The 26,806-nt window shown below is 45.1% G+C and overlaps 1 protein-coding gene across 3 annotated transcripts in view; it reads left to right on the forward strand.

Annotated features, from left to right (window-relative positions):
- Nucleotides 1-26,806, forward strand: part of SLC35C2 (solute carrier family 35 member C2) — an 805,952-nt gene that overhangs the window by 623,158 nt on the left and 155,988 nt on the right. For 2 of the 3 annotated variants that reach the window (XM_069651204.1, XM_069651205.1), the window contains one exon: nucleotides 7,229-8,345. The exons of the other annotated variant lie outside the window; for it this stretch is intronic. In XM_069651204.1, the coding sequence (XP_069507305.1) occupies nucleotides 7,229-7,488 (260 nt within the window). In that variant the 3' untranslated portion in view covers nucleotides 7,489-8,345. Of the gene's footprint in view, nucleotides 1-7,228; nucleotides 8,346-26,806 lie in introns of those variants that run through there. 3 annotated transcript variants of the gene reach the window in all.

Consider the following 26,806-nt stretch of genomic DNA (forward strand, 5'->3'; position numbering starts at 1 on the left):
GCTTCTCTTTTTTTATTCTAACATGAAAAGAAAGCTCAGCAGCAAGATATTTTTATGTACATGAGCACAATAGGTGATGTGTAAAAAATATATAATAAACACAAAGAAACATATTAGGTTATGTCCATTAGTCCCTGGGGAAGAAAGAACTCAATATCCCAGGGGACTTTTTTCTTAAGTTCAGTCAGAGGTCACCAACATGTGACCTTAGGCCTCCAATGGGAATGTAGGCCTCTTCATAAACAGTCCTGAACATGATGTAACTTCCTCTTTCTTTGCTGCTCACAGCAATAGACGAGTACGTTCATGTTCAGCACTGTTTATGAAGTGTTTCTATGATTTTAATATAACGTTATTTATATTTTACTGATTTTCAAGTTACATGTTGTAATGCCGTATTTATTAGTATAGGAGCGTGCCTCTTACTATATATCATTTAGCTACGACTCCGTAACTTCGTATCTTTCGTTGTTTCCCTCCGACGCCAGCTACTTCCTGCTGGTGTCGGAGGCAGCGTAGTACACAAAACCCTTGTTTGCGCCGCCTCAGTTTATCAGCTGATTCAAGTCCACGGAAGCGGACCCCTCGGTGTGCTTGCGCTCACTTCTCCGGCATTTCGGTGCTCTCCTCAGGCTCGGGGATGCCGGCGTGGCCTTCTGGAAACCCGCAGCGCCGCCCACGGGCCACCAGAGGAGCTCCTGCTCTCCCTGGTCCTTTCCTCAGGATTCCGGCGCTCGAGTGCGCATGTCCGTTAGGACTATAATGGTCTTTTGCGAACGCGAGCGCCGGAATCCTTGCTGCAGTGCTTATAACTATTTCAATTAACTGATTGGCATTAAAAAAAGGGGTAAAATCTCCTGATTCAGCTGATAACACCACTAAGAAGAGAGATTCCTCTCAGCTGACAGATCCATTATAGCCGAACTACCTTTAGTACTGGGCTAGAGAGAAGGCGTTCAGAAGCCCAGAAAAGAAAAAAAAAGAAAAAATAAGAGTAAAGGTGCTTTAGATTAACCATGGCAGCGCAGTACTCCCCTCAATCAGTTCAGGCTTGGTCTGACTGTGAGGAAGGTACCTGCTATATTGATGAGGTGGCAATGGCAAATAGCCTGCAAAAAGTGCTGGGATCTTCGGTTGAGACCAGCATTAAAAAGGCAGTAACTGACATGCTCCTACCTATTCAACACCGCCTAGATACTATGGAGGAGCACCTACGAGAAAGCTCTCCACATGGGAGGAAAAAGGCCCAAAAGAGGAAGCACCTTACTGAAGGGGGATGTATCCCGGCTCACAAGAGCCAGCCAGAACCTGCCACTGCTGCCGTATTGGATGCCTTCTCCAGGCTAAAGAAAGCCTATATAAATAGGAAGGTAACCTTTTCCCATGATGGACCTTCTTACTCCGAGGAGGATAACGGGGGTAATAGACCCTCAAGCCCGGAGGGAGATGGACAGGGCACAGAAGACAATCAGAGCAGAGGCATGTACGACGCTGATCACTCCCACACCTCCTCTGATGAGGACTTTCAAATAGAGAGTTAGAAGCCCTCAAGCTCGGGGATTGTGGCAGCCCCCATCCCCAAGAAGACAACCGGGAATAAGTCTCCTTCAAAGGGGATGTTTGCGCCGGAGGATCAATACATCCCAGATCCACTGACTGGGAACCGTCTTCCAGAACAGCTAAATACATTTATTCCAGACTTGGCAAACCCTTCGATAAGGAGGTCAGAGCCAGACTCCAAGCTGAATGCCCCCTCCAGATATTGCAGACAAAGTAGCTCTAACACCAGAGCTAGACTCCAAAATGATTACATTTTTGGGAAAAAATGTGAAGGACCCTACGAAAGGCATGGACCGTGCCTGGAAGTCCTGTCAGGACAAAGTTCTGGATGTAACGGGTCCACTGGCCAAGATCTTGGACCTAGCGGAAGCAGCCATCGACACATCCGACCCCGTTGACCCGGTTCTCTCAGGCTGGGTTCAGCGGGCCATTTGCCTACTAGGAAATGTTAGTTGTGCCATATCAACCAAGTGTCGTAAAGGCATTCTGTTTAAGATCGACGCCAAGCTGAGCAAATTAGCGGACACAGTCTGGTGCTACTGCTCAGGGCCTGCTTTTCGGGGATCCTTTCATGAAGGAAATGTCAAAATTTGTCGGTACCTTCATCGCATTGGACAAAGCTCAGGCCTCCATCAAGAGAGTTTTCGCTTCCAAGGTTTTCTCCAGGGCCGGACGAGGTAGAGTTCACTCCTCCGGCCGTTATTTCTTAGATAAAAGACCTCAGCACTCCAGGGACCAGCATAACGCCTGGCAAGAGCGCGCCAACACATTCTTCACTTCAAGAGGACGTAGAAGAAGACAAGCAGCTAGACATCCGGCCCAACAACAATCCTCATGCCAGTATACTTATAACAGCGCCTGCGCCACAGACGTCTATAGGAGCGAGGCTAGCTATGTTTGCAAGGGGTTGGGATACCTTATCGGGAGTTGCCTGGGTCAGGGACACAGCTTGCGGTCTGTGTCTAGAGTTTTTCGCACAGCCCGTTCAAGTCTGTCCCCCTACCCCATAGTGATGCCCCAAACAGACCAAATAGCGTTAGACAACGAAATGCACAGCCTATATCAGAAACAAGCGATTCGCCCCAGCTCAAGTCAAGGAGGCTTCTTCAGCCCCATATTTCTGGTACGCACAAAACAAAAGGTGCACCCAGTGATAAACTTAAAAGCTCTCAACAAATTCATCATTTACCACCATTTCAAGATGGAAGGTATACACCTGCTCAGGGACCTTCTGAGACCGAACGAATGGCTCATGCGCCTAGACCTGAAGGATGCTTACCTCGCAGTGCCCATTCATCAGGCACACATAGGTTATCTGAGATTCTCATGGAGAAATCGAGACTGCAAGTTCACAAGCCTACCTTTCGGGCTCTCCTCGGGACCTTGGGTTTTTACCAAACTTCTGAGGCCAGTAGTAGCTCATCTAAGAGAATAAGGTGTCCGACTTATAATTTATTTGGACAACATCATCTTTATGGTTCAATCACAGGAGCTAGTTCAGAGGCAGACCAGACTAGCCATAGATTTACTACACAGCCTCGGCTTTCTCATAAACTGGGAAAAGTCAATTCTTCATCCATCCAGGAACCTGGAATTTCTGGGGTTCGTGGTGGATACTCAGAATTCTCATCTCCGCCCTCCAAAAGCCAAGATTCACTGCACCAAACAGGAGATATGCAGACTTCAACAGAGGAGTATTTTCTCCCTTCGGGAGGTAGCAAGAGTAATAGGTTTGCTATCCTCCCATCCAGGCAATATTTCCCGGCCCCCTTCACTACCGGGAATTCCAAAGATTGAAGGGTCAACACTTAAGACACAGCCTTTCTTACTCCCAACGCCTGACACTGTCACCTCAGGCAAGAACAGAGCTCAACTGGTGGCTCACGCACATGGAAGCCTGGAATGGCAGAGCCATCTTCGGATCTGCCCCAGATATCATCATCGAATCAGATGCCAGTCGCTCCGGTTGGGGAGCGAGATGTGGCTGTCGCCACGGGAGTAACTTGGTCTCCTCAGGAGCTGGATCTGCATATCAACTGCCCAGAGTTTCGGGCTCTTTTGCGGTACGCTGCTTTGCCAAAGGCAGAGCAAGTTGCTGTATCTTGCTGAAAATGGATAACATTTCCACTGTAAGGTACATCAATCATCTAGGTGGCACCAGTTCGAGGCCTCTAGCAGAATTGGCCAAGGATTTTTGACATTTCTGTTTGGAACATCGAATTTCAGTCACAGCGGAATATCTCCCTGGTATCACAAACGTGGTAGCGGACTGGTACTCCCGTCACTCCACAGATTACAGCAACTGGAGGCTCAACAGAGAAATCTTTCTCTGCCTCCAAGAAGTTTGGGGTCCTATATCCATAGACCTCTTCGCTTCCAGACTCAATACCCAGCTACCGGTGTTTTACAGCTGGAAGCCGGATCCAGCAGCAGCAGCGACAGATGCATTTCTGCAACAATGGACCCAGGGGATACATTATGCCTTTCCCCCATTCACCATGATAGCGAGGACCCTGGCGAAGGCCCGTCAGGAGCATTCGGATTTAGTCCTCATAGCGCCGGTCTGGACCTCTCTGAAACCTGGTATCCAGTTCTTCTGGAACTTTCCTCGGATTCACCAATCCTACTACCCAAGTTTCTGGATCTCTTCCTAGATCCATCAGGGCAGCGTCACCTCCTTCATCTCAGCGGATCACTGATCCTAGCGACCTGGAGGATTTCAGGTCAAGATGGAGAGTCCCCGGCATGTCGCGCATGGCGGTCAGTCTCATCGAGGAAAGCTGGGCTCCTGCTACCATTAAGAGGTATTCCAACTCTTGGAGCACCTGGAGCACCTGGTGCCGAAGGAAAGGATTACATCCAGTTTCAGCACCTGTAGAGGAGATCCTGAATTTCCTAGCTTCTTTAGCTGAAAGAGGTCTAGCCTACAGGACAGTGAATGCCTATCGTTCAGCCATTTCTGCTGGACATGACCTTTTTCAGGAGGTCCCAGCAGGAGAACACCACCTCGTTTGCAGATTACTCAAGGGTATCAGACTTACAGTCCCCCTCCGTCCCGCTACAACAAGCTTGGGACGTTAATAAAAAATTTAATCTTTTTCTGTCTTGGCCGCATAATGAGGAGTTATCCCGTGAGGCCCTATCCGGCAAACTTACTACCCTACTCTGCCTGGTCTCTTGCAGGAGAGTCTCTGACGTCAGGGCTGTCGATCCAGCGGGCAGGACTTTTTCTCCTGATGGCATTGTATTTCATATACACAGGAGGACGAAATGCAACTCTAGGGTGATTTCTTACCCGCTTTTAGAGACCAGCCCAAGCTTTGCTTGGTTAAATGCTTGAAGGTTTATGAAGAAAAGACAGCCCCACTTAGGTCCTCACCTAATGGGCAGCTATTGATAGCTCTGCGTAAACCGCACAAGGCAGTTTCCGTTCCAACTTTGGCATGCTGGGTGCGTTGGACTCTAATTCAAGCAGGGATAGATACCCAGCACTTCGGAGCCATGGCCTCCAAAGCCTTTCAGGCTGGAGTTCGCATAGAGGACATCATGAGGATTGCAGACTGGGCAAGCGAATCAATATTTAAGCAATTCTACCTGAAACCGGTAGATCAGCCGACGTCTATCGTGGTAAGTAAGCTTTAAACAAGCCTAATGTGAGCCTCCGGTCTTGACATAGAATAAAGATTTTCCATAATAACTTACTAGAAAGTCTTAATTCTATTAAAGACAAGGAGGCAAGCATTATCCCACCCGGCGAGAGAAAGAATAGCAGCGCTTAACACGCTTGATGATAATCATGTACATATCTATGAATTACTGATTATTTGCAATTTGTATATGCTTTCTAAATAATTCAAGCCTTTCTCTCCGACCCTACAAAGAGAACTAGGGTTGTCATTTGCATGAAGTAATTCTAGTATTTTCTCCATCTCTTGACAGTGCCTGCAGACGAGTCCACCTAACCTGCAGCTCGATTCTGTTTTCCTTTATGAGATGTCTACAGTTACATTTACTTACCAAGTTATGGACATTCAAGTTCACAGCCTTGAAAGAGGAAGTTACATCATGTTCAGGACTGTTTATGACGAGACCTACATTCTCATTGGAGGACTAAGGTCACATGTTGGTGACCTCTGACTGAACTTAAGAGAAGTCCCCTGGGAAATTGAGTTATTCCTTCCCCAGGGACTAAAGGACATAACCTAATGTTTCTATGTGTTTATTATATATTTTCTGGTGTACCCTTTTTACACGTCACCTATTGTGCTCGGGTACATAAAAATATCTTGCTGCTGAGCTTATAGAATAAAGAAAGAAACATAATGCTCGCCTCCTTGTCTGTAATAGAATTAAGACTTTCTAGTAAGTTATTATGGAAAATCTTTATTCTCTTTGTATGTATGGGTAAATGGGGAAGACTATGAGCATATTCAGTTGCCCACCTTCTGGTGTTTGGTACTGCTTTCAGAGTCTTAAATAACATTGGGCCTCGTTGGGTGCAAGGTATCGATTGGAAGAGTAAATTACCTTTTGATAATGTTCTTTCTGATGTTTATGATCTTCCAACAGATTCTTCATAAACCTTCACACCTACACTTTGTATTTGTAATACTTTGATTAGTTTCAATGTTTGTGTCTGATGTCATGACCTGGTTAGTTGTCCTTTTTACCCTCAGTGGAGCAATGCACAGTTGGGGAAATTGGTTTAAATTGGCATGGGCATACTCGTCTTTTTATATACATTGAATGTCACTTTCTGTGCCAGTAATGCCACTTACTGGAACTGAGCCAGACAGCAGTTTACTGACCTATGGGACTGATTAAAGATTCCAGGATCCAGCCTTATTATAATTACTTCAACTGGCAAAAAATGGACTAACCAAACTTCTCTTAGGAAATAACCTGTTGAAAATTCAAATGGTACGAAAAAGTCGATTTGTCACTTTGAGCGCACTTCACTTTGCTCTTTCTGGATTTTGTATTAAACTTCCTCCCTTCTTCAACTTTCTGTCAGCCTGCAATTAATTCTCCTTCTACATTTACCACTCAAAAAACTGCAATGTGTCAAAGTGCTTCCATGCTTTACAACGTATAATAAACCAAGTTTACATAGACAAATGGCAAAAATGAAAGTACCTTTGCCCAGATTAAATTGTGTGTCCATAATTGGAAGTTGCAATGAACATTTGATTACAAATCCAAATTAAAAATTCACCATATTGCTCTACAAATTCTAATAATGAATGTACATTTATCAAAATGACAAAATATGCGTATTAATGTAATGCAAGGCTGGGAAATGGTGAATGCATCTTTGCATGTTTGTTTGCCTGCATTGCGGCCGGGAGTTAAGGGAAGGGATGGCAGGAATAATACAATGGTTGATGTGTGGGCAGGGAGGCTCACCAGATGGGAAAGCTCTTGTACTTCCAAAGATGTCAATTGGAAAAACCATTTTTGGTTGTTTTGTGGATTTTTCAGTCACTTAATTTGAACTCATTTTGTTTTCATATATCCTAACAATATATATTTCTATGGCTGTATAGTACTTTGTGCCAAAATAGATGTAATTTGTGCCACACCAATTCAACCAATGAGGTAGGTCCGAACCCTGTAATGTTTGCGTCTTTTATCTTCTGCTCACAGAACATTTTCTGTTTCCTTGAAGGTGAGAAAGCACCCAAGATGTATAGAGCGGCAAGCTCAGATTCTGGAATGGAGATGCTTCTACACAGCAGTTTACCAGATGAAGCAATATCTTCTGGGGAGGAAGATATGGTAGAGACAAGCAGCACCAAAATAGGAAAAACAGCAGACAGTAATTCTATCACTTTTGGCCCATCCTCAATTAGAGTAGGTCTGCAGTTAAATACAGAGACAGGCACCGACGAATGGGATCTCAGCAGTGAGGATGACAATGTCCATTAAACCTAGTTGTGACTTTAATTTTCTAGAGCATACATTCACCCCATTTGAATGTACACTGGTCTCTGTCACAGACCTGTAATACTGAAGATCTGAGGTTGTCGGTATGCAAGTGTATTGCATCGGGTCTTTCAGCATGTCGACTGCTACTTCATGCCATTGCCAGTTTGTGGAATTCCACGCAGTAGAGGTTCCCTTGACTGGCGTGCTTTGGTAGTGTGCTTTTGGTCATATTTTCCAAATGCAATGTAAATTTCGATATATACAATCCCAAAATTTGAAAAGGAACACAGGCACTGCTAACCGCAGAAAGTGAAAGGTTCTGTTGATGATTCTGTTAACTGTATTGATTTTTATGGGATGAAACAATTTTATTTTTTAGGTAAGGCATGGCCATTTGGAAATATGATAGCGTGATGCATATTCATGAGTTTCATACCTTTCCTCAGATTAAAGTGACAATAGTGGCTCTTTAGCATGACGATGGCGGGGTTTCCCCCTTCACAATACTGGCTTCTTGTGCCTAGTGTAGAGAGCCAGCCCAGGCTTTTCACACGTAGTTGTCAGTCCAGTCAACTTCAGATTTGGGAACTTGCTTATTTGCAAATTCTTTTGCCTTATGATCTAGCACTGCTACTTATCCACAGATGCAGTGAATTTGAAATGTATTTTAATCAATGTTCAAATAATACGGGTACAGCAGTAGATCTGCCAGTAGTGAAGCAGACATATTTGTTTACAATCACTTTCTTGTAGCAGGAAGTTTGCTTTTGTATGAAGTTTTAATTTTATGTTAACATACAATTGTATTGTATAAATTAAGTGTTCTAAATAATAAATTGGCGTACTATGTCCCAGAAGATGATGGTAAGTGTTGACTCTTTATTTTTCATTTGGTTGCAAAACAGTAAGGATTCTATCCTCTTCTATCCCTTCTATTTTTGGAGAAACAGCATTTTGACTTTCATCCATGTCTGTGCACTTTCACTTGGTGGCTGGTCATAGTATTCAGAGGGTACAGAATATCCGATCTTTTGAATAGGTATTCATATAGCTTGCAGCATATCTAAATGTTGTCATGCTGGGAGCGTAGTTTCTCCTTTCATTGTAAGGTTGATGGTCAGACTCTGATGGGACTGGATGGGGAGCCAATAGTCAGTAATAACGAGGTAGCCAGGCCTCTTCTTTGAGCAGGGGGAGCAGATGTGTCCTGAAGAAAGGATTCAGCTATCTCTGCTGGATCAAGGGAAAGGAGCCACACACACAGGGTTGTTGCTGGTCCGGAGAGAGGCATAGCTTCACTATTATGGTTTCGAGAATCCAAAAGACTCTGGTGCTGTGCTTCTGTTGTTGTCCATGGGTCAGTATGCCACTCTGGATGCTTCAGGGGCAAATTCCAACAGCTAAACCATTTTCCTGGTGCAGTCTGTCAGCTTTTATACTAAACTGGAGACTAGAGGGTAACCCTAACCAACAATCATACACACTTGTACCACTCAAGCATTTGTCGGCCAGTCAATCAGTACTGACCACCTCATACACATGCTGTGGCCATTCACCCAGGCAAACTCAAGAGAATGGAGATTACGGAGGAACCCCAGGCATACAACCCCCGCAATCACTTCCCAGTATAACCCCATACATTGATTTGTGAACTCCTGGCTGAACTCTCATCAGAAAACCACCCCTACATGGTAATTCCTGGTCTCATCTCAATCACGCTCAAGGGCAAAAAGAGCACATTCTTCAGATTCCTTTTCTTAGATAGCTTGGACACTGGAGATTTTTTAATCACACTTGCATCATGCTGGGTGGTGCTGGCCTTGTCACATCTCGCTGCACCCACTGGAAGCTACGGTATCTAGGTTATAACTAGCATTGACTAGCCAACCACAATCATTCATTTAACAATGACACTGATTATGTGACTTCGAAACTTGTTCTGAGCCACTGGCTCCAATGGTCACTCAAATTTGAATGTTTTTTTCTTTTTCAATTTTAATTGGAAATTCAAAATTCTTTTCTCAAAATGAGTGAGAAACCTTTTGGTTTTAAGGCTTGCGGTAAGTGTCGGAGGACAATGTCCATTATCAACACACAAGACAGCTGCGTGTTGTGCCCAGTTGTCGGACATGATACTAAAGAGTGTGAGGCATGTCGGGCATGATATGATAAGTCATTTATAATACGCCTGCACACAAGTGTTTCTAGGCACGACAAGACAAGGGATGGAGGACCGAGGGAAGACAACACAACAAACTTACTAGGCCTTGTGGTATACAGATCGTGCAACTGCGGTGGCGGATGGAGGGGTAGAAGTATCAGGTGGGTTGAGGGAAAGTGCAGGTAGCTCGTAAGTGCTGCCGGTAAGCGGCTCATAAGTGCAGAGAATCGCGGTAGGGTTGCAGATATAGGCTCGTAAGTGCAGGGGTAGGGTTGCAGATATAGGCTCGTAAGTGCAGGGATGCCCGGAGGCAGTGCAAGGGTATCTGGACATGCAGGAGCCCGGACCTGAAGTTCAATGGGTGGCCAGGTGACCAGTGTGCAGAGCAGTCAGGGAATCAGCAAAGGAGAGGAAGAGCGGAAGCGAAAAGCAAGGTCTTGAGTTGCTTCCGGAACCAGAGGTGGTCCTGCTCAAGTTTGAGAGAGGCAGGGAGGCTGTTCTAGAGGGAGGCCCCAGATGAGGAAAGAGATCTACCCCCCACTCTCTGCCTGGAGAAGTGTCTAACCCTCAGAGGGTTAGAGGTGGATGAGTGGAGGGCTCGAGAAGGAAGCTGCTTAGGAAGAGAAAGTTGGAGGTAGTGCAATCCCCAGCCCCTGAAAGCCTTGTGGAGGATGCAGAGGGTCTTGAACTTCATTGTTGCAGCCACAGGGAGCCAGTGGGGTGATTTCAGAGCTGGAGAGATACGATCCCTGGGCTTGAGGCCAAAGACAAGTCTCGCAGTCCTGTTCTGGATAAGTTGTGAAGGGCAAAGAGTAGTGGCAGGTAGATTTAGAAAGATGCTCTTACAGTACTCCACCCTAGAGAGGACCAGGGCTCTGGAGACGGTGAGCTTCTGGGGGATAGTGAGAAAAGGTTGAATACCTCTGAGGAGGTGCAGCTGGTAATGGGACTTTTTAGAGATGCCCGAGATGTGAGAGGAGGAGACGACCCTGGAGTGAGGGTGCAGGGCCAAGTGGGAAAGCAGGAGCAAGGGTCCCAAAGAGGACTATCTCTGTCTTGCTGGCATTATGGCAGAGATCGTTCGCAGCACACCAATTCTGAATTGCAGAAAAACAGTCAGGAATGAGCAAGGAGGAGGAGGCCAAGGGTAGCCCGAAAGAGAGCTGTGTCATCCACATAACACTGAAAGTTGGAGGTGAAGGCAGAGATCCTGTGGGCCAGAGGGACCATCTAGACATTGAAGAACCAGGGGTATAAGTTCGATCCTTGGGCGACACCACAGTAGAGAGAGTGATAGCAGAGAGAAAAGACCAATATTCTACCTGTGAAGGACGGTCAGAGCGAAAGGAGATAAGCCACGCCAGGGCCTGATCTATGATGCCCAGGGAGATCAGGATGTTGTGGTTTACCGTATCAAAAGCAGAAGAGAGGTCAAGAAGAATGAGGACAGAGGGAGAGTTAGAGTCCAGATTTGAGAGCAGGTCTTCACAGGTGTTCAGAAGGGCATATTCGTCTTCTGGATGCTCTGGTCATGGAGACAACCTACAGATTCAGTGTGGAGGGTAAGCTGAGAGATAGCCAACTTCTCCAGGAGTTTTCCCAGGAAAGGAGTGATGGAGATAGGGCAGTAGTTAGCCGGAATAGAAGGTTGGCAGAAGGTTTTTTGAGCAGAGGGTGCACAAGAGAGTGCTTGAGAGAAGTGGGGAAAACACCAGTGGCAAAGGAGATGTTACCGTGGTCTGTCAAGGCTGGAGCGAGGGTATCAATGTTGTCCTTGATGGATTTGGAAGGGCAGGGGACCACCTGTTTGGAAGAGGCTTTCATAGAACGGACTTGTCTAGAGACCACCTCAGGTGTGACTGTCATGACCACTGTGAGGGGGCACAAGTTGTGCCACAAGCAGGCTCCCACCACAACCCTGAGGGCCTTAAAACCACTGCAAAAGGGCTCCTGGAGCCAGTTCTGGCGCCTTTGGCACCAGGCTCATATGTAGGAAGGAAGGGCTGTTCAAACTAGGTCCCATTTATGTACATGGGTCTTTAAATCCAACATGGAAGCACCCACACAGTCTAGTTCTAAGAACCAAGCCATGCGGTCTAGTGTTTTGGGTGTGGCAGGCCTGGAACTACTTTCCCTGGTACTACTTTACCTGGACTATATAAACCACACCCTGACTGCAGAACATGCTTTGTGTTATTCTGCAACCAGCAGCGTGACGCTCACCGTGTCCAACTCCTGGTCTTCAGCATCTTCCTGTAATCCTGCAAGATTATTCTGTTTTACCTGAGAAAACACCACCATCACTCAGCATCTCAACTGGGCTGCAATCTTAAACCGAGAGAAGAAGAAACATCACTCACCTGTAAGTACTAGTTTAAGGAATTCCGGGCGAACCGCTACCACAGCTGCTGTTTGAACATTGCGACCTGCAATAACGAGAAAGGGAAACCAATATTAGAACGTGCGCTTCCAAAACATCGAATTCCATCAGTCTTACCTGAATTCCATCCCGCTACGCCACTCTTCCATCTGGAGCACCACAGCAACATCTGCAAAGGAAAAGAGAAATTCAGGTTCGCTTTCAATATTAAACCACCGCACAGCGCTGTACTACTTTAATGGATTCTGGAGCCTGTTTTTCATTGCACTCTCATCCACTTGCAGCACCAAAGCGGCCTGTGAGGAGAAGAAGAAAACACAGGTTAGCTTCAAAAGACAATAAAGGTGCTGCGCTTCGCGCTTTCTCTTACCTTGAAATGCGCCTCTCCATCCGGCACGCCAGCATCAAGACCTTCGCACCCGAAAAGAGGGAGATAAAAACATTAACGAATTCCCACCATAAACAGAACAAAAACTTAGAATTAACAAACCTACCTGCCTGCCAGCAGAGTCGGGGGTCACAGCAGGCCTGGCCCCAAGGAAGGCGTACTGCACCAGTGAAGCAACTCGGGCAGCTCGCCAACAAAAGTCAAGCGCCCCTGCACAAGAAACGCAGGACGGATAGCTCACCCTACAAATAACTGTGAGAAAAGAACCCAGTGGGAAGGAAATCGGTCAGAGGCAGGTGGGAGATTCACCCATTAGAGACAGTTATCACAAATCCTCCCTTCTGTAATTGCAGATTAATTATTCAGCACTGGGCAACTACGCATCCAGGGTTCCAGATCTCAGAGCCTTTCAGACACCCCCAGGGAGGAGGGAAGAGGGTGAGAGGTGTGGGTGACGGAGGGGGGCCCAAGAGATGTTGGTGCATGAGTGGGTGCGGAGGCGAGAGAGGTCAGGATGTCCTGTGTTTTGGCGGTGAAGTGTGCAGCCAGGAGTGAGCAAAGGGCCTGGGTGGGTGCAGTAGAAGATGAAGCTGCATTAGGATTGGCCAGTTTCTTCCAGACTTTGAAAAGTTTGGTTGTGTTGTTAGATGCCGTGGAGATGCGGGCTTGAATATGGACTCTCTTCTTGGACCGGATGCAGAGTCTGTATTGCCGTTGAAGAAGGCGGCAGGCCAGCTTGTCAGAGGGTACACCTGAAGATCCCCATTTTCGTTCTTCTGCTCTGCACTTGCGTTTAAGGGCAGCCAGATCGGAATAGTACCAAGAGTTGCACTTTTTGGCATGCTTCAGTCAGACCCTTTTGGCAGGGGCAAGAATGTCAAGAGTATTGGAGATGGAAAGGTGAAAGTTAGAAAAGTTTGTCAGGGTGGGAGTCAGCCGCAGGAGTAGGAGGAGAGTAGGTGGAGGCAAAGGCAGCCACTGACACACGTTTCATGGGTCGGAAGACCTTGAAGGCGGTCGGTGGTGCAGGGTGTACCAGTGCTAAAGGAGAAGAGAGCTTCAAGCATGAAGAGAGTGGTCAGTCCAGGAGAGTGAGGTAGTGAGCGGGATAGAAAGGGGGATGTCTGTGGAGTTGAGAGCATCCAAGGTAGAATGGAGAGAGAAAGAGTCTCATAAATTGCAGAAAGGTCCTGAAGAGTCGGGAGAGTCAAGATGGATGTTAAGATCCCAGCTGGAGAAGTTGGGGAGAGGAGGAAAGGAGAGCATAGGCCATGTCCGCCCATTCCGAGAGGAAGAGAGTAGACTGGCCCGGCTGCCGATAGGAGGTGTCCAGGGTAAGAGAGGAGACAGGAGAGAGAGTGCCTGCAGACCAGGCATTCAAAGGAGGAGTAGGCCTGAGTGGGAATAACGGAAACAAGGATCCACTCAGAAGAAATGAGGGCTACTCCACCTCCTGGCCTTTTGGGCCTGGGCTCAGAGAGGATCTTGCAGCCTTCAGGGAGAAGTGTGTCTAAACTCGTGACAGAGCTGTCCTTAAACCATGTCTCATTGAGAGCAAGAACATCAAGATCCAGGAGTTCAAGGAGGTGGCAGATGTCAGAGAGGTGCTTGGCAGCAGAGCGAGAGTCAAGCGTGGCAACATGGAGCAGGTTGCCATTTTTGAGAAACCTATGGGGGAACAGGGGACAGAAGTCACCCCCCTGTAAGCGGCGAGAGTGCCTGAGAGATAGAGGTAGGAGGAGGCAGTGGACCGGAAGATGACAAGGATGTCAGTGAGGAGAGTGCAGGCAGGTGAGCCAGATGGGTTAAAGGCTACAAGGGAGCCATGGTGAGAGAGGCCATATGGTCAGAAGGCGAGGGAGGCTGTGGAAGCAGATGGCATGGGAGCCTGTGAGGAGGTAGGTGGAAAGTTGATAAGGCATAGGGGGAGGAGCCTATCAAAAAGTAGGAGGTTGGTTTGAGGCCCTTGTACCAGTATGGTACCATTACAATAGACATTTATGATGACCCTGGAGGTGGAGAAGAAGGCAAGAAGGACCTCCTGTTATTGTGTGAGGAAGAGTAGGGAGAGAGCAGAGCAACCATATGAAGAGTCCATAGGTCGGATGAAGGAACGACAAAGAGGATGTCAGTGAGAGCGTCTCTGGCGTAAGCACTGACGTCGGTGTCAGCAATAGGCAGACCTGTGTTGGAGCCCAGTTTGTCCTTCTTGAGTTTCTTCCTGCCAGACTTAGTAAGAGGTAAAGGACAGTAGATAGAGAAGCAGTTAGAGAAGATAGGAGAGATGGAAACCAAGCAGCGTGGCTGAGGTAGGTGGGGTGAAGTAGGCAGGAGGCGCACAAAGGGGACTGGGCACAAACAGGACTGGGGGAAAAAACAATGAAAAACAATGGGAACTGAAAAGGGTAAGGGAGCAGGAAACAGACAGAACAGAGGGCAAAGGTTACCAGTCAGCGCAGTCACAAGAAAAGCAAAATGTGAGCACAACCGAAATTCAATTTTAAGCTACAGGCATGCAAACAATGCGGGGTGTGAGCACAACTTAAATTTACAATTATTGCAGCACAGCAGTGCAGAGGTAGAGGCAATGGAAACGATAACTCAGAAAGGGGGAGACAAAAATGAACAGATTTGAGCATGTAGTGTAGGGGAGAGTGCCAGTTGGGATGGCAGAGTGATCAAAGTTACTAGTGGCAGAGAGTCAGAGGAGAGATGGGCCCGGTAACAGACCAGACAGTCAGCACTCATGTGATGTCGGAAGGGGGGCTGCCATAGTCCAGGTGCGCATGTATGCAGTGCCCAGCCGCAAGGCGCATTTCTTTCCCAGTAATGAGATATGAGGGTCACAAACCCAACAATGCCCGGACAGGGGCCTTAGATAGGGGCCTTAGATGTGGGCCTTTGTTGCTGGTGCCGGCTACCGCCAACCGGTGGCCTTGATAGGTAGAAGTAAAGGTATGGCAGCCAAGCACAAGGGACCTGGTTTAGATAAGGAGGCTGACTTTACTGCCGTGGCTGGGGCGGCTATCTTGAGAGTGGCCGCAAGTGCCCACAATGAATACAGGGCAAAACGGATGCCAGATGAGTTTTGGTAATGCTCAGAAGAAGACTTTGCCTCAATTTGTCTAATTTAGGAGCACGCAACATGCACTTCGGCATAATGATAAAAATGCGCCATTTAAATTGTTAATTGCAGCTTGTAGTGCTGGATAGCACATGAGAAAAATCTGCTGATTTTGCAGGGCCCAGAGTATGAATGCACACTGGGGACAGCAGCAGTCCTATAATCCGGATTATCATCCGTATGATACTAATGGGAGTTTTAGAGGAATGTTGAGAAGGGGACGAGAAAGTGGTACTATGGTTGAAGTCCAGGGAAAGATTGCAGGCTAGAGGAGTTTTGAGACTGGGTGCAGAAATGTTTTGTGTAGTGAGTGGGTGCAGAAGTAAGGCTCGGACACAAAGGGGGCATGTTTTTGGGCAGAAACTTTTATTATATGAAAAAGGGTTGGAAAAATGCCTCTGTCCCTAAAGCTAAGAGGGCTTTCCCTGCCTCTAAGAAAACTAAGGAATTGTCCAAAACTATAAAGTCTGTCACTGTTGTGTCTCAAAGAAGCTGAACTCTGTCTCTAACACTAATAACTTAAACCAACTGTGCAAGGATGATCTCTGGCAAGATGTCTATAACAACCCAAGACCAGGACCCACAAGACCACCTAAACCACCAGGACCTACAAATAATAGTGATAGTAGTGACGTGACCAGTGGGGAACAAGATACCTCGAGCCACATCCCATCTACACCAGACACATCCCCCGCCGGAGGTAGCAGAGACGTCTACTCAGCCTGTAACAGCAGCAACTACATCAACTGCACCCGTTTTTTTAGGAGGAGGAAAACCCGAAGAGGGCAAAAGAAAACCAAGGCAAAAAAACAAACAATAGAATCCATTATCCTTAACATTTCCTCCAAACAGTTGACTACATCTCAAATGGACACTCTCAATCTAGGATTATCATTTATTCCTACCACTAATACTACCAACTTAGAAGAGGAAGTCAACTTGTTTAAACTTGTACGCAAAATGGCACTCGAAGTATTCTTTGATTCACTTCCGAAACTACTAATCCACGCAAAAAACATGATTATCTTGAACTGAAGAACAAGAGCTCATTCCATCCACAGATTAACCACCCAGTCATCAATTTATTTAATCTAAAAACATCAAAGGAACTGAAACGTCCAAAATACACTCAACCCAATAAAGTGAACATCAGAAAACACCAATTAAAATTGATAAAGGAGCTAGCAGATGATACGATCATCACATTGAAATCAGCCGACAAGGGAGGAGCATTGGTACTAATGGATACTGACTTTTACAACTCAGGTTGCTTGAACCTACTTATTCCGGACTCAGACCCTGTATCCTCAATAAAAGACACCATCAAAAAGACAATAGACGAAGCCTCAGATATGGATTGGATATCAGATCAGACAAGTGACTTCCTGATCAAGAAATTTCCGGTAACTTCGGTATTCGATGGACTTCCGAAAATACACAAAAATAAAATCAATCCTCCATTCAGACCCATTGTCGCTGGGACAGAAAGTATTTTTCATCCATTAGCGGTCTACTTAGACCAGGTGTTGCAACCCTTGGTCCAACAGACATCCACATATCTTAAGGATACAGCACACTTCCTGAGACTATTGAAAGAAATACAGATTGACAATCCTTCGGCTATTTTATTTACACTGGATGTCAACAGTCTATACACTTCGATCCCACACCAACAAGGCATCGATTCCCTAGAATGGTTCCTCTTAAAACATAGAGAGACTTTGATCCATAAGGTATTCGCAATAGAATTGATCAACATCATCCCTTTCAATAACTACTTTCGGTTTGATGGCAAATTCTTTCTACAAACAGCTGGAACATCATTGGGCTCACCTGTTTCACCATCTTATGCAAACATTTTTATGTTCCACTTCGAGTAAACTCACATACTCAACAAAGATCCCTGGAAAAACAAGGTTGGTTTCTGGAAAAGGTACATCAACATTTTTGGTATATGGAACGGGACCATGGAAGAACTCAATCAATTTTTTGAATACCCCAACAGCTGTAATGATAGAATCACCTTTACTCTTGAAATTGGACAACCTTATATTCATTTCCTGGACATTAACATCGGTAAAATAGGAACAACCTTGTTTACGAGCATCTACAGAAAACCCACACACTGCAATAGCACACTACATTTTGGAAGCTTCCATCCTACTCACCTCAAGGATAATTTACCCTTCAGCCAGATGTTTAGACTTAAAAGAATTAAATCAGATACCAGACATCTCCAAGGAGAATATGAAGACATGAAAACAGATTTCAGAAGAGAGGTTTTCCTGATGAAATCCCAGAGAAAGCAGTGGTACGTACAGAATCCCTCACCAGGTCTAATTTGCTGGAAGAAAAACCAAAAAAACCTCCAACAAGACTCATTCATACTTTCAAATTTTCGAGCCAAAGTTACCAAATTAAGAGAATCATCACAAAGAACTGGGACCTCATAAGATCAGATCCTAACTTGAAGAGATTGTTCCCTGAACCGCCTATGTTGGCTTACAAAAGGGGCAAAAACTTCAAGGATAGCCTTGTTAATGCTGAGAAGACCACAATCTCTAATCAATCTATGCTGAAAAAACAAAAACCTGGCACCTATCCATGCCTTCATTGTCCACATTGCACCAACATCATTAAAGGAGATCACATTCGCCATCCCAGTAATGGTAAAAAAAATATTCCTTATGGATTTCGCTACATGTGACAGTACAAATGTGGTGTATGCCCTCAGATGCCCTTGTGGCAAATATTATGTTGGCAAAACTAAGAAAAGCAAAGGAACGCTGGACGGAGCACAAATCAAATATCAGAACCAACAACGATAAATCCCCAGTGTTCAGACATTTTAAAGAAAATGGCCACAACATCACCCAATTAAGATGGGTCATTTTAGCAGTGGTACATTCATTACCGAGGGGAGGAGACTTTGCTAAAAAAAAAAAGAAAGCTAGCCCAAAGACAATTGCGGTGGATACACAAATTAGCTGCTGTTAAACCTCATGATCTTCATGAAGATTTTTACTTAGGACCATTTTGCGAGTCCTTTAACCCTTAGACACATTGTGAAATGGTGTTCTAGTGAAAAGCATGCATTCCTTCCATCTGACATCACAATACTAGATTGTGCACTCCTACCAAAGAGACAGAACCTTCAATGAAAATGTTCTGAGATTGTTGTATAATTTTTCTGCCAAATAGGAATATACTCCTATTCCGCATATTACATTTTATGTATTAACAGATTGCGAACATTTTCTGATATGATGACAGCTTACGTGGATTATTATTATATAGTACCCACCTAGCAGGATTTGTCTTCATGTCTACCGATGAGATTACATACACCTCTTACTAATTTTCCCCTTCTCGTTTACTCCATTCGAACTAATCCTTCCTTTTGATCCTTTAACTTTTCTGCCTTATTTACATGACTCCACTACAATACAGGGCACTTGCTGAGCAGTATCTACATGATTCTACTTGCTGTGCATTATACTTACCATTCTTGTCTTTTTGATGACGCTTCCACTTTTATCCTCTAGACCTTTCACAGATCAGGCAATTGATGCCATTCATTATTATAATAATACCGCCATTATTAAATGGTGTTTACAATTGTGACATCTGTTGCGTCCATGACGTGTTTTTACCAGCCGCTAATACTGTTATTGTCATTCGTATCCATTTCTCCCTTCAAGATCTTACACAGATCAGGCTATTGATGCCACTCATTAAAATAATACCACCATTATTACATGGTGTTTACCATTGTGACATCAGTCACGTCCACAACGTATTTTTACAAGCCGCCATTATTGTCATTGACATTTGTGACATCATTCACGTCAGCGACGTGATGACGTCATACCTATTACGCATATTTAAGCCACCATTTTGGACAATAGAACACACTCGGCGACTCGAACGGCTTCCTTGGATTCTTCCTGTTCCTGTTTAAGTAAGTCTTACTTTGGATTGCTTATAGCCACTCGATCCATCTTTAAACCACCTTCTAAAAAGGTTATTTACTTATTTAGCCCTTTTTTTTGGCGCTACTTCTTTCTATGTTGCCAGCCTTACTTTGTGCATCTTGACTACCTAAAAGATCCATAGTCAGGGACTAAATCTCATCTCCATTTTCCCCTTCCGGGGATCCATCATTAATAGGACTTTATGATAGTAAGTGCCATTTTAACTTACTTTTAAAATTTTCATCCACTCTCTTGAACTATCCCTTACATATATACATCTCATGATTTCCATAGGTGTTTCACAATTCCCCTACACCTGATATTTGGAGTCACAACCGACCTTCATGTGGATATACCTATACTGGATATCTTCACAGCAAGATGAGCATAGGGTATGCTTGCATTAATTGGTTTTCCTTTTTACCACCTACAGTATATACAACCTTATGTTGTATTCCATACTTAATCCCATTTTGGTTGAAATTTTTCTAAAATAACCCAAGGGCAATATATATCCTACAGGATTGTGTGCTTTTTGATTATGTACATCCGTCGCATTAGAAGCTCTACAAAATTGTTGGTTATCTTTCCTAATTACACAGGATGACTCGAATAAGAGACTATTTGTGTTCAAGTATTGTTTGCAAACTTAATTAACCAGGCTCACCGATGTATTCACAAAATGTACTTTGATATGTTTTAGCACAACTTTTGTAACTTAGGGCACACAAGTCAACTGACAGACATGTCTGAAATGTCTTTTTTGCATTTATAGATTTTGAAAGTTGAATTCATTTACAGGCCCTGATGAAGAGAGTTGATCTCGAAACGCGTTGGGCATACCTGTATGGAACAATAAATTGTTTAGAGAAAAATTGAAGAACCTACTGTGAAGTTTTAATTAATGCTCATCTCTGATACAATTCCTTATTTAACTGTACATTCTTCTATATTGAATGCTATGTCCTTATTTCATTAATATTGAACATATTTGTTTATTAAGATTCTAAAAATACTGGGCTTATCTAGCCATAGATAGTGTGCAAGGGATGGGAGTTCCCAAATAGGGAACATATTCTGTTTCCAAGGATGATCTCTTCCCAGAGTAAAGTGTTCATTGTAGATCCAACCAACAGAAACATTCCCAGTCTCTCGGGTTATTAAAAGCGATGAAAATAAAGAAATGTTCAAAACTACAGGACTCCAAGGTTCGGGTCATAATCCTTTCCCCTTGTAGTCTTTCTCTCCGTCTGGGGCCTCTGAGGCACGTATTTTGTTATACAATGGTCAGTAGGCAGTTCACAAGAATATGCTCCTTGTATTTCCGTTTATCACCCAAACTTGGCACACTCCTTTTACCAAACATAGGGTTTGTTTCATTATGTATCCTTTACTTATTTTGGGTGCAGGTCCCAGACTTGCAGTATTCAGAATGGCTCGGTTTATGACTGCTTGGTTCACTCTCCTCCCAAGCAGAAATTTTTATGAACTTCTCGTTTGGGTGCTGGTCCCAGACTGGTAATATTCAAATCAGCTTGGTATATTCTCCTGCCAAAACTTTGTCCTCTCGTGGACTGTCCCTCTTTGGGTGCAAGTCCCCTACTTGTAATAGCCTGATTGGCTTTGTTTCTGTTTCTCATATGAGTGCGGGTCCCAGACTCTCAATATTCTGATTGGCCTTTGTTTCTGTTTCTGATATGGGTCCCAGACTTCATTCCCAGGGTCCCAGACCCTCTTGTTCCAACTTACACCTTCTCCCCCTTTCTCTCCCAGACCTCCAGCACCTCTCGGGTAACCTGCATACCTGTTTGCCTCTCCTTGGCAGGTACCAACGTTTTCCAAGCAGCTGCTGCGTGTCTTGAGGCTCTAGTAGCGTGCTGGACTCTGTCGCTGTCTGCAGCAGCTCTGGGGACGTCTACTTCTCCTGGCGGTGTGTCCTCTCTCATGGATGCTTCTCTGGTGCTCTGGATGCCTGGAGGTTCTTCTTGGCAGCAGCCTGAGCACTCCTTGCTTCCTGGACCGCATTCAGGCTCTCCACCAATCACGGCTTCCCCCTTGCTGGATCTCGTCTGATTGCCTGCGGCACGGCTCACTGGCTTCCTCCTTGGAGGACAGGTCTATCTTCGCATCTCAGCTGTCGTATATTTAAACTCCCATATTGGAAAATGGAACGGGTTTGGGCCATTCACATTCATTGAGAAGGTAGAGCGCTCACTTTGCTCCTCCAAAGTGATCCTTGGACTCGTCATCGTCATCTTCTCAGTACATAAAATAAAGTCAGATGTAGCATACCTTACATTCTCTAATCTTTCAGTCTTGTGAAGTGGATTACATTTCCCAATACCATATGCAGTATACTGTGCATTCTCTGATGTTTTAATCATGCCAAGTAGATCAGGTTTCCAAATACTTGAAATAGAGCCATATGCAGCATGCATTATATTTTTGGATGTTTTAACATTATCAAGTATATTAGGTTGGCAGACTTGACAATAGCAGACATTGGCCCTATCAAAAGAAGAGAATGAGGATTTGACATTGGGAAAGGGTTTAGGTGTACTGATGCGGGGGAATACTGCGTTCCCTTGGCGTAGTCGTCCTCAATCCCATAAGGGGGTTCCTCCCTCATGGGAACCTCCCTCAGTGCACCACCCCCTGGGGGACTATTGTACTGTGGACACAATGCCCTGGCACCATGAGAAAGGTCTCTGACTAGGGGAGAAGGGATGACATCCTCAGATTCGTCACAGTAGAGAGCAGAGGACAAATGTAGTGCATCCATGGTTCTGGAGCATATACAACAAGCGCTAGAGAAAGTGAAGAAAGGGAAAGCTGTATCTAAGTTGGCAGCAATTGTCCAAACAGGGATCAAGCTGGTGGTCTTGGGAGAGGGAGTGCTAAGTGGATACATCCAACTGTTACAAGTGCCAATTGGAGAGCAGAGGCATACTGAGTTGAGGACAAGAACCCTCATATGAAGCAAGAAGTCGTGCCACATAGAATAGATGAGGTTTGAACTTTGTGACACATCACCTTTGGGAAAGACGTGTGGTAAAGGCCAAAGTGGGGGGAGGTGGAGTCACCCTTTTGTATGACATGAGAGCTGCTGCTTCAGTAGTAACTAAAAACATCCAACACAAAAAGTATTGACAATGGTTGGCTTGCAAGCACATACGATTTCAATTGACAGTAAAGAACCTACAGATTGACTGAAGGAGCAATTGTGCTGGGGCATTAAGGAGGTGCACAGGGGTAGAGGATGACATTTTAGATGTCATTGTGCTTCATCAATTTCAGTTAATGGTGGACATGGTGAACAAGGTGGTGTAACAATTAGAAGGATGCATAGGGAAGGACGAAAGCTGAATTGATGGATCGGTTTCAGGATGTTTTTGTAGTGGACACATTAGATGTGGACAGGGTGTACAGCAAACTTTTGAGATCCGCATAAAGGGTGACTCAAAGTGGGTAAAACTCTATCTAGTGTCCTATAAAAGTATGGACAGTATTAGTGAGACCATAATAAAGCTGCTTGTGAATGGACCGCTGGAGGTGGCCCTCCAAAACAACCAGTTACTTCATGTCTTGCTGGCCGGACTGCTGGAAAACATACATATGGGCGCCAATATTACTACAAATTAAATAAGGTCAGCGTGCACACCTCAGTTAGGGCAAGCCTTCCCTGAATTGATTGCGAAGATAAGTCCAAAGGCTAAGTTGTCCAGGAAACATTTGACAGATCTAGCATCATTAAGTGTTCCTTTGATGAATTCACTACTACCCTGCATGAGTACAAGGATGTGCAGTGGCAAAACCGCCTACTATGCTCTCATAGTTCTTGAACACAACAGTGATCCCAATCATAAAGATGCACCAAGCTCAGTCGAGAGATATAGCTCCTTCGCCTTTTGTGGTAATGTGACTGTGAGACAATAGCAACCCAAACAACAATAGTACAACAGTCTAAAATAAATGAATGTCCAATCAAGGTGCTATGAAAATGTTTATACTTTAACACACAATATGCAATAAGAACTGTACTAAAAAGGAAGCCAGCCCTGTCAAGGAAGACCGAGAAATGCAGAATGTAATGATGCAAGCACTCTGGATACTTAGCAGGGAGGAAAAGACAATACATCAGTTCAATGTTGTCAAAAAAATATGTCTTTGGTGGAAAAAGGTGAAAAATGGGTGGCTTAGAAGTCTCTAGAGTCCCACAAGCGGACCTCGGGGTCGAGGCCTTCACACACTACCTTAATCAGTTCTTGGTATTTCAACAGCCTCAAACCTGTCTTCTTAACATTGTGAGATCAAGTTAAATCAGGTTCAGATGTGGCAATTTGAAGGGATCCAAATGGGGAGCAGTTGTCGAGTCAGGTTTGAGGGTCAGTTCGATGCAGTGTTTGAAGGATGTGGGTTGGTGGGGCCACCGAGGTTGGTTTGATGGTCGAGTGTCGGGTAGATGATGAAAATGCTGGTGGTTCGAGGTGCTGTTTGAGACGTGTCAGTTCTAAGACTTCCACAGTGGTGAGTGTTTGTATCCTGTTTCCCTCCCTGCTTGGATGTCTGCATGAATGCTGTGATGACAGTAGAGAATGTTGTGTGAGTGGGTGGAATGCTTATGTTGGTCTCAGAGTTCCAACCCAGGCAGTTGATGGAAATGTAGCCCAGGTGGTGGGAGCTCATGGGCTCTCCCCATTACCTTTGTCCTGTTAATACTTGATATTGATTAAACCTGATTGACCTTGTAACATAATAAATACCTAAAGACCACCTGCTGCCTCAAGAACCTACTTTACAACAGTGAGCTTCTTGTTTGAGCCGGAGCAAGCGACACACTCAGCTGGCGCAGTGCAGCAGCGAACAGGTTCCAGGTGCAGCAACTGTAGTTTGAATAAGTTCGAAGGCAGCACCACGGCTCCTGCTGATACAAATGCATTCAAACAATTACGACGATATTTCGGGTGGTTGACATGGTAGAAAGCAGGACATCAGCTGCTTTGCTTCTTCTAACACTGTCCCAAACCAGGGGCTCAGGGACAAGATGAGTGCTTATTCTTGTTCTCCTAACCGGGGGAGGCTGGCTAATGCCTGCAGGAGTCATTTACCTACAGTGAGGTCCTGGTTACCAGTATAGCTGGAAAAGGGGCAGGTCTTGCTCTAGCAGCAGTTCATCCTGAATGTGCCCTGGGGATGGGTAAGGAGAAGAGCTTGCCTCTGCTTTTGGGCACTTCTTTGTCTCTTTGGCAGAGGAATTTGGAAAGGTCTGCTTACCAAAATAGGTGCAAATTAAGCCTTCTTGAATCCAGGAATGAAGCAGCAAGGAAAGAGGGGAGACTCCTTCCTTCCAAAGGCAACAAACCACAGCAGATTGTTTAAATGCAAGCCTGCTTTAAGGGGGCAATCCTTGTTAAGGTAACAATTGACTTGTGCCTTTTTGTATCATACCCAATGTTTTTTTGCTGAGGTGGAAGTGTAGGGAAAGGGAAGGAATGAGAATCCCATATAAAATCAGGATGGAGAAATCATTTCTCCCTTATGATCTGCCTGAGTGCCTGAAACCGACCCCATCTCTAGCCCTGCACTTCAAAGGTTCTCTGTTGAGCACCCCACTATTGTGAGAAAGACCTTTGTTATGGAATTGCCTCTTAGAAACCAGGCTCCCAGGAAATCTGTTGTGAGTGACTTGGCTTGGCAGGGAGGAGTTACCCAACCTCCCAGAGTGTCAACACAGGCAGGCATCCTGCCTTTTGTCCCAATTGCCGGAATGCAGATAGGCAGGTGCCTGGATACACATTGCCTCTCTGTCAGGTTTTATGCTCACCTGTGATTTCCAGCACAATGAGGTAGATGGAGAGGGCATCCTCCAATGTGTTATGTTAGTCTTTGTATCCCGGAGATAAGGGCGAGCCTCTCCTGAATTGAAGAAAGAAAACAGACCAAATAACCCCCAGAGTAGCTGCCTGTTAAGGAGCAGGAAGAACCCTTTATAAAGGGAAAAACCTGCACTGGTTCAATTTGATTGCAGGATGAGTCGTCTGGTAAGTTCTCCAATCATTGAATGAATCAATCAGTAAGTTATAGCAGAGTGTGTATATGCGGGTTCACTTGTAAGCAAAGGTTCTGCTAAGAGTAGTATAAGCAATAGCAGGTAGGTAATCAAAATGAAATGGTATAGGCTTTTGGTAATGATGAAAGAAATACTGAAAATTAGTGGAAGCAGAGTAGTAGTAAGCAGCCAGGGAGGAGTACAGGAAGCAAGCTGCAATTAGAAGAATCACAGCGGAACACTGGCAAAGCGGCAAAGAACCGACAAAGCCAAGTGGGAAGCACAAAGAAAAGAAAGCGAGCGCTGAACTAAGCAAAGCACTTCCCTAGTGTTGAGACGCAATGTGGTGCTCTCTGACACTGAAAGATATTAAGTCAAAAATTGAGGAGTTAAAGGATAGTGGCAAAACAGCTCTGCTACTTCTACTGGACTTGTCAGCAGCCTTTGACTTAGTGGACCATGCAGTTTTATGCAACCACCTTGGCTCGCTGCCAACTTCACAGGAGATGCCATAGCCTGGGTCCAATCCTTTCTAGCCAACCGGACTATGAGAGTTTTCTCTACTTCCACCTGCGCTGATCCTATTCAAATAACATGCGGAGTCCCACAGGGTTCCTGTGTTTCACCCACCATGTATAACATTTTCACTAAGCCACTATTCGACAAGTTGGACAGACTGGGCGTCACCTACACTAATTATGCAGATGACACCCAGATCCTCATACCCCTTTCGGGCAACTATGAAGTGGACCTGATCTTGGTGAACAAGATATACACCCTCATTCAGGCATGGATGGCGACCCACTGCCTCTGCCTGAACGACGATAAAACTGAGATTCTGCTCCTCGGAGCTGACCCCAACCTAAAAAAAACTAACCTCAAACTACGCATCCTTCAACATTGACAACAATGTCATTAAGGTTATGCCGGAGGTAAAAACTAGGATTCTATCTGGACTCCTCCCTCACCCTGAAAAACCAAATCAATTCTCTCTCCTCTACAACAGCCTACACCTGTAAATTAACCCGAGCTGCCAGACCCTTCCTCTCTAGTGCCAGCTGCATCACCTTGGCTAAAGCTCTTATCATGTCTAGACTAGACTATTGCAACGCCCAGTATTCAGGCGCTAACAAGTATGTCACTGACAAACTCCAAAGATTGCAAAACAACACCTTAAGAGCAGCGTTGAACATCCCACACAGAGAGCACATCTCTAAATTCCGGAAAGAGGCCCATTGGCTA

The sequence above is a fragment of the Ambystoma mexicanum genome, chromosome 3p (assembly GCF_040938575.1).
Source record: "Ambystoma mexicanum isolate Mex_15411 chromosome 3p, UKY_AmexF1_1, whole genome shotgun sequence".
Taxonomy (NCBI): domain Eukaryota; kingdom Metazoa; phylum Chordata; class Amphibia; order Caudata; family Ambystomatidae; genus Ambystoma; species Ambystoma mexicanum.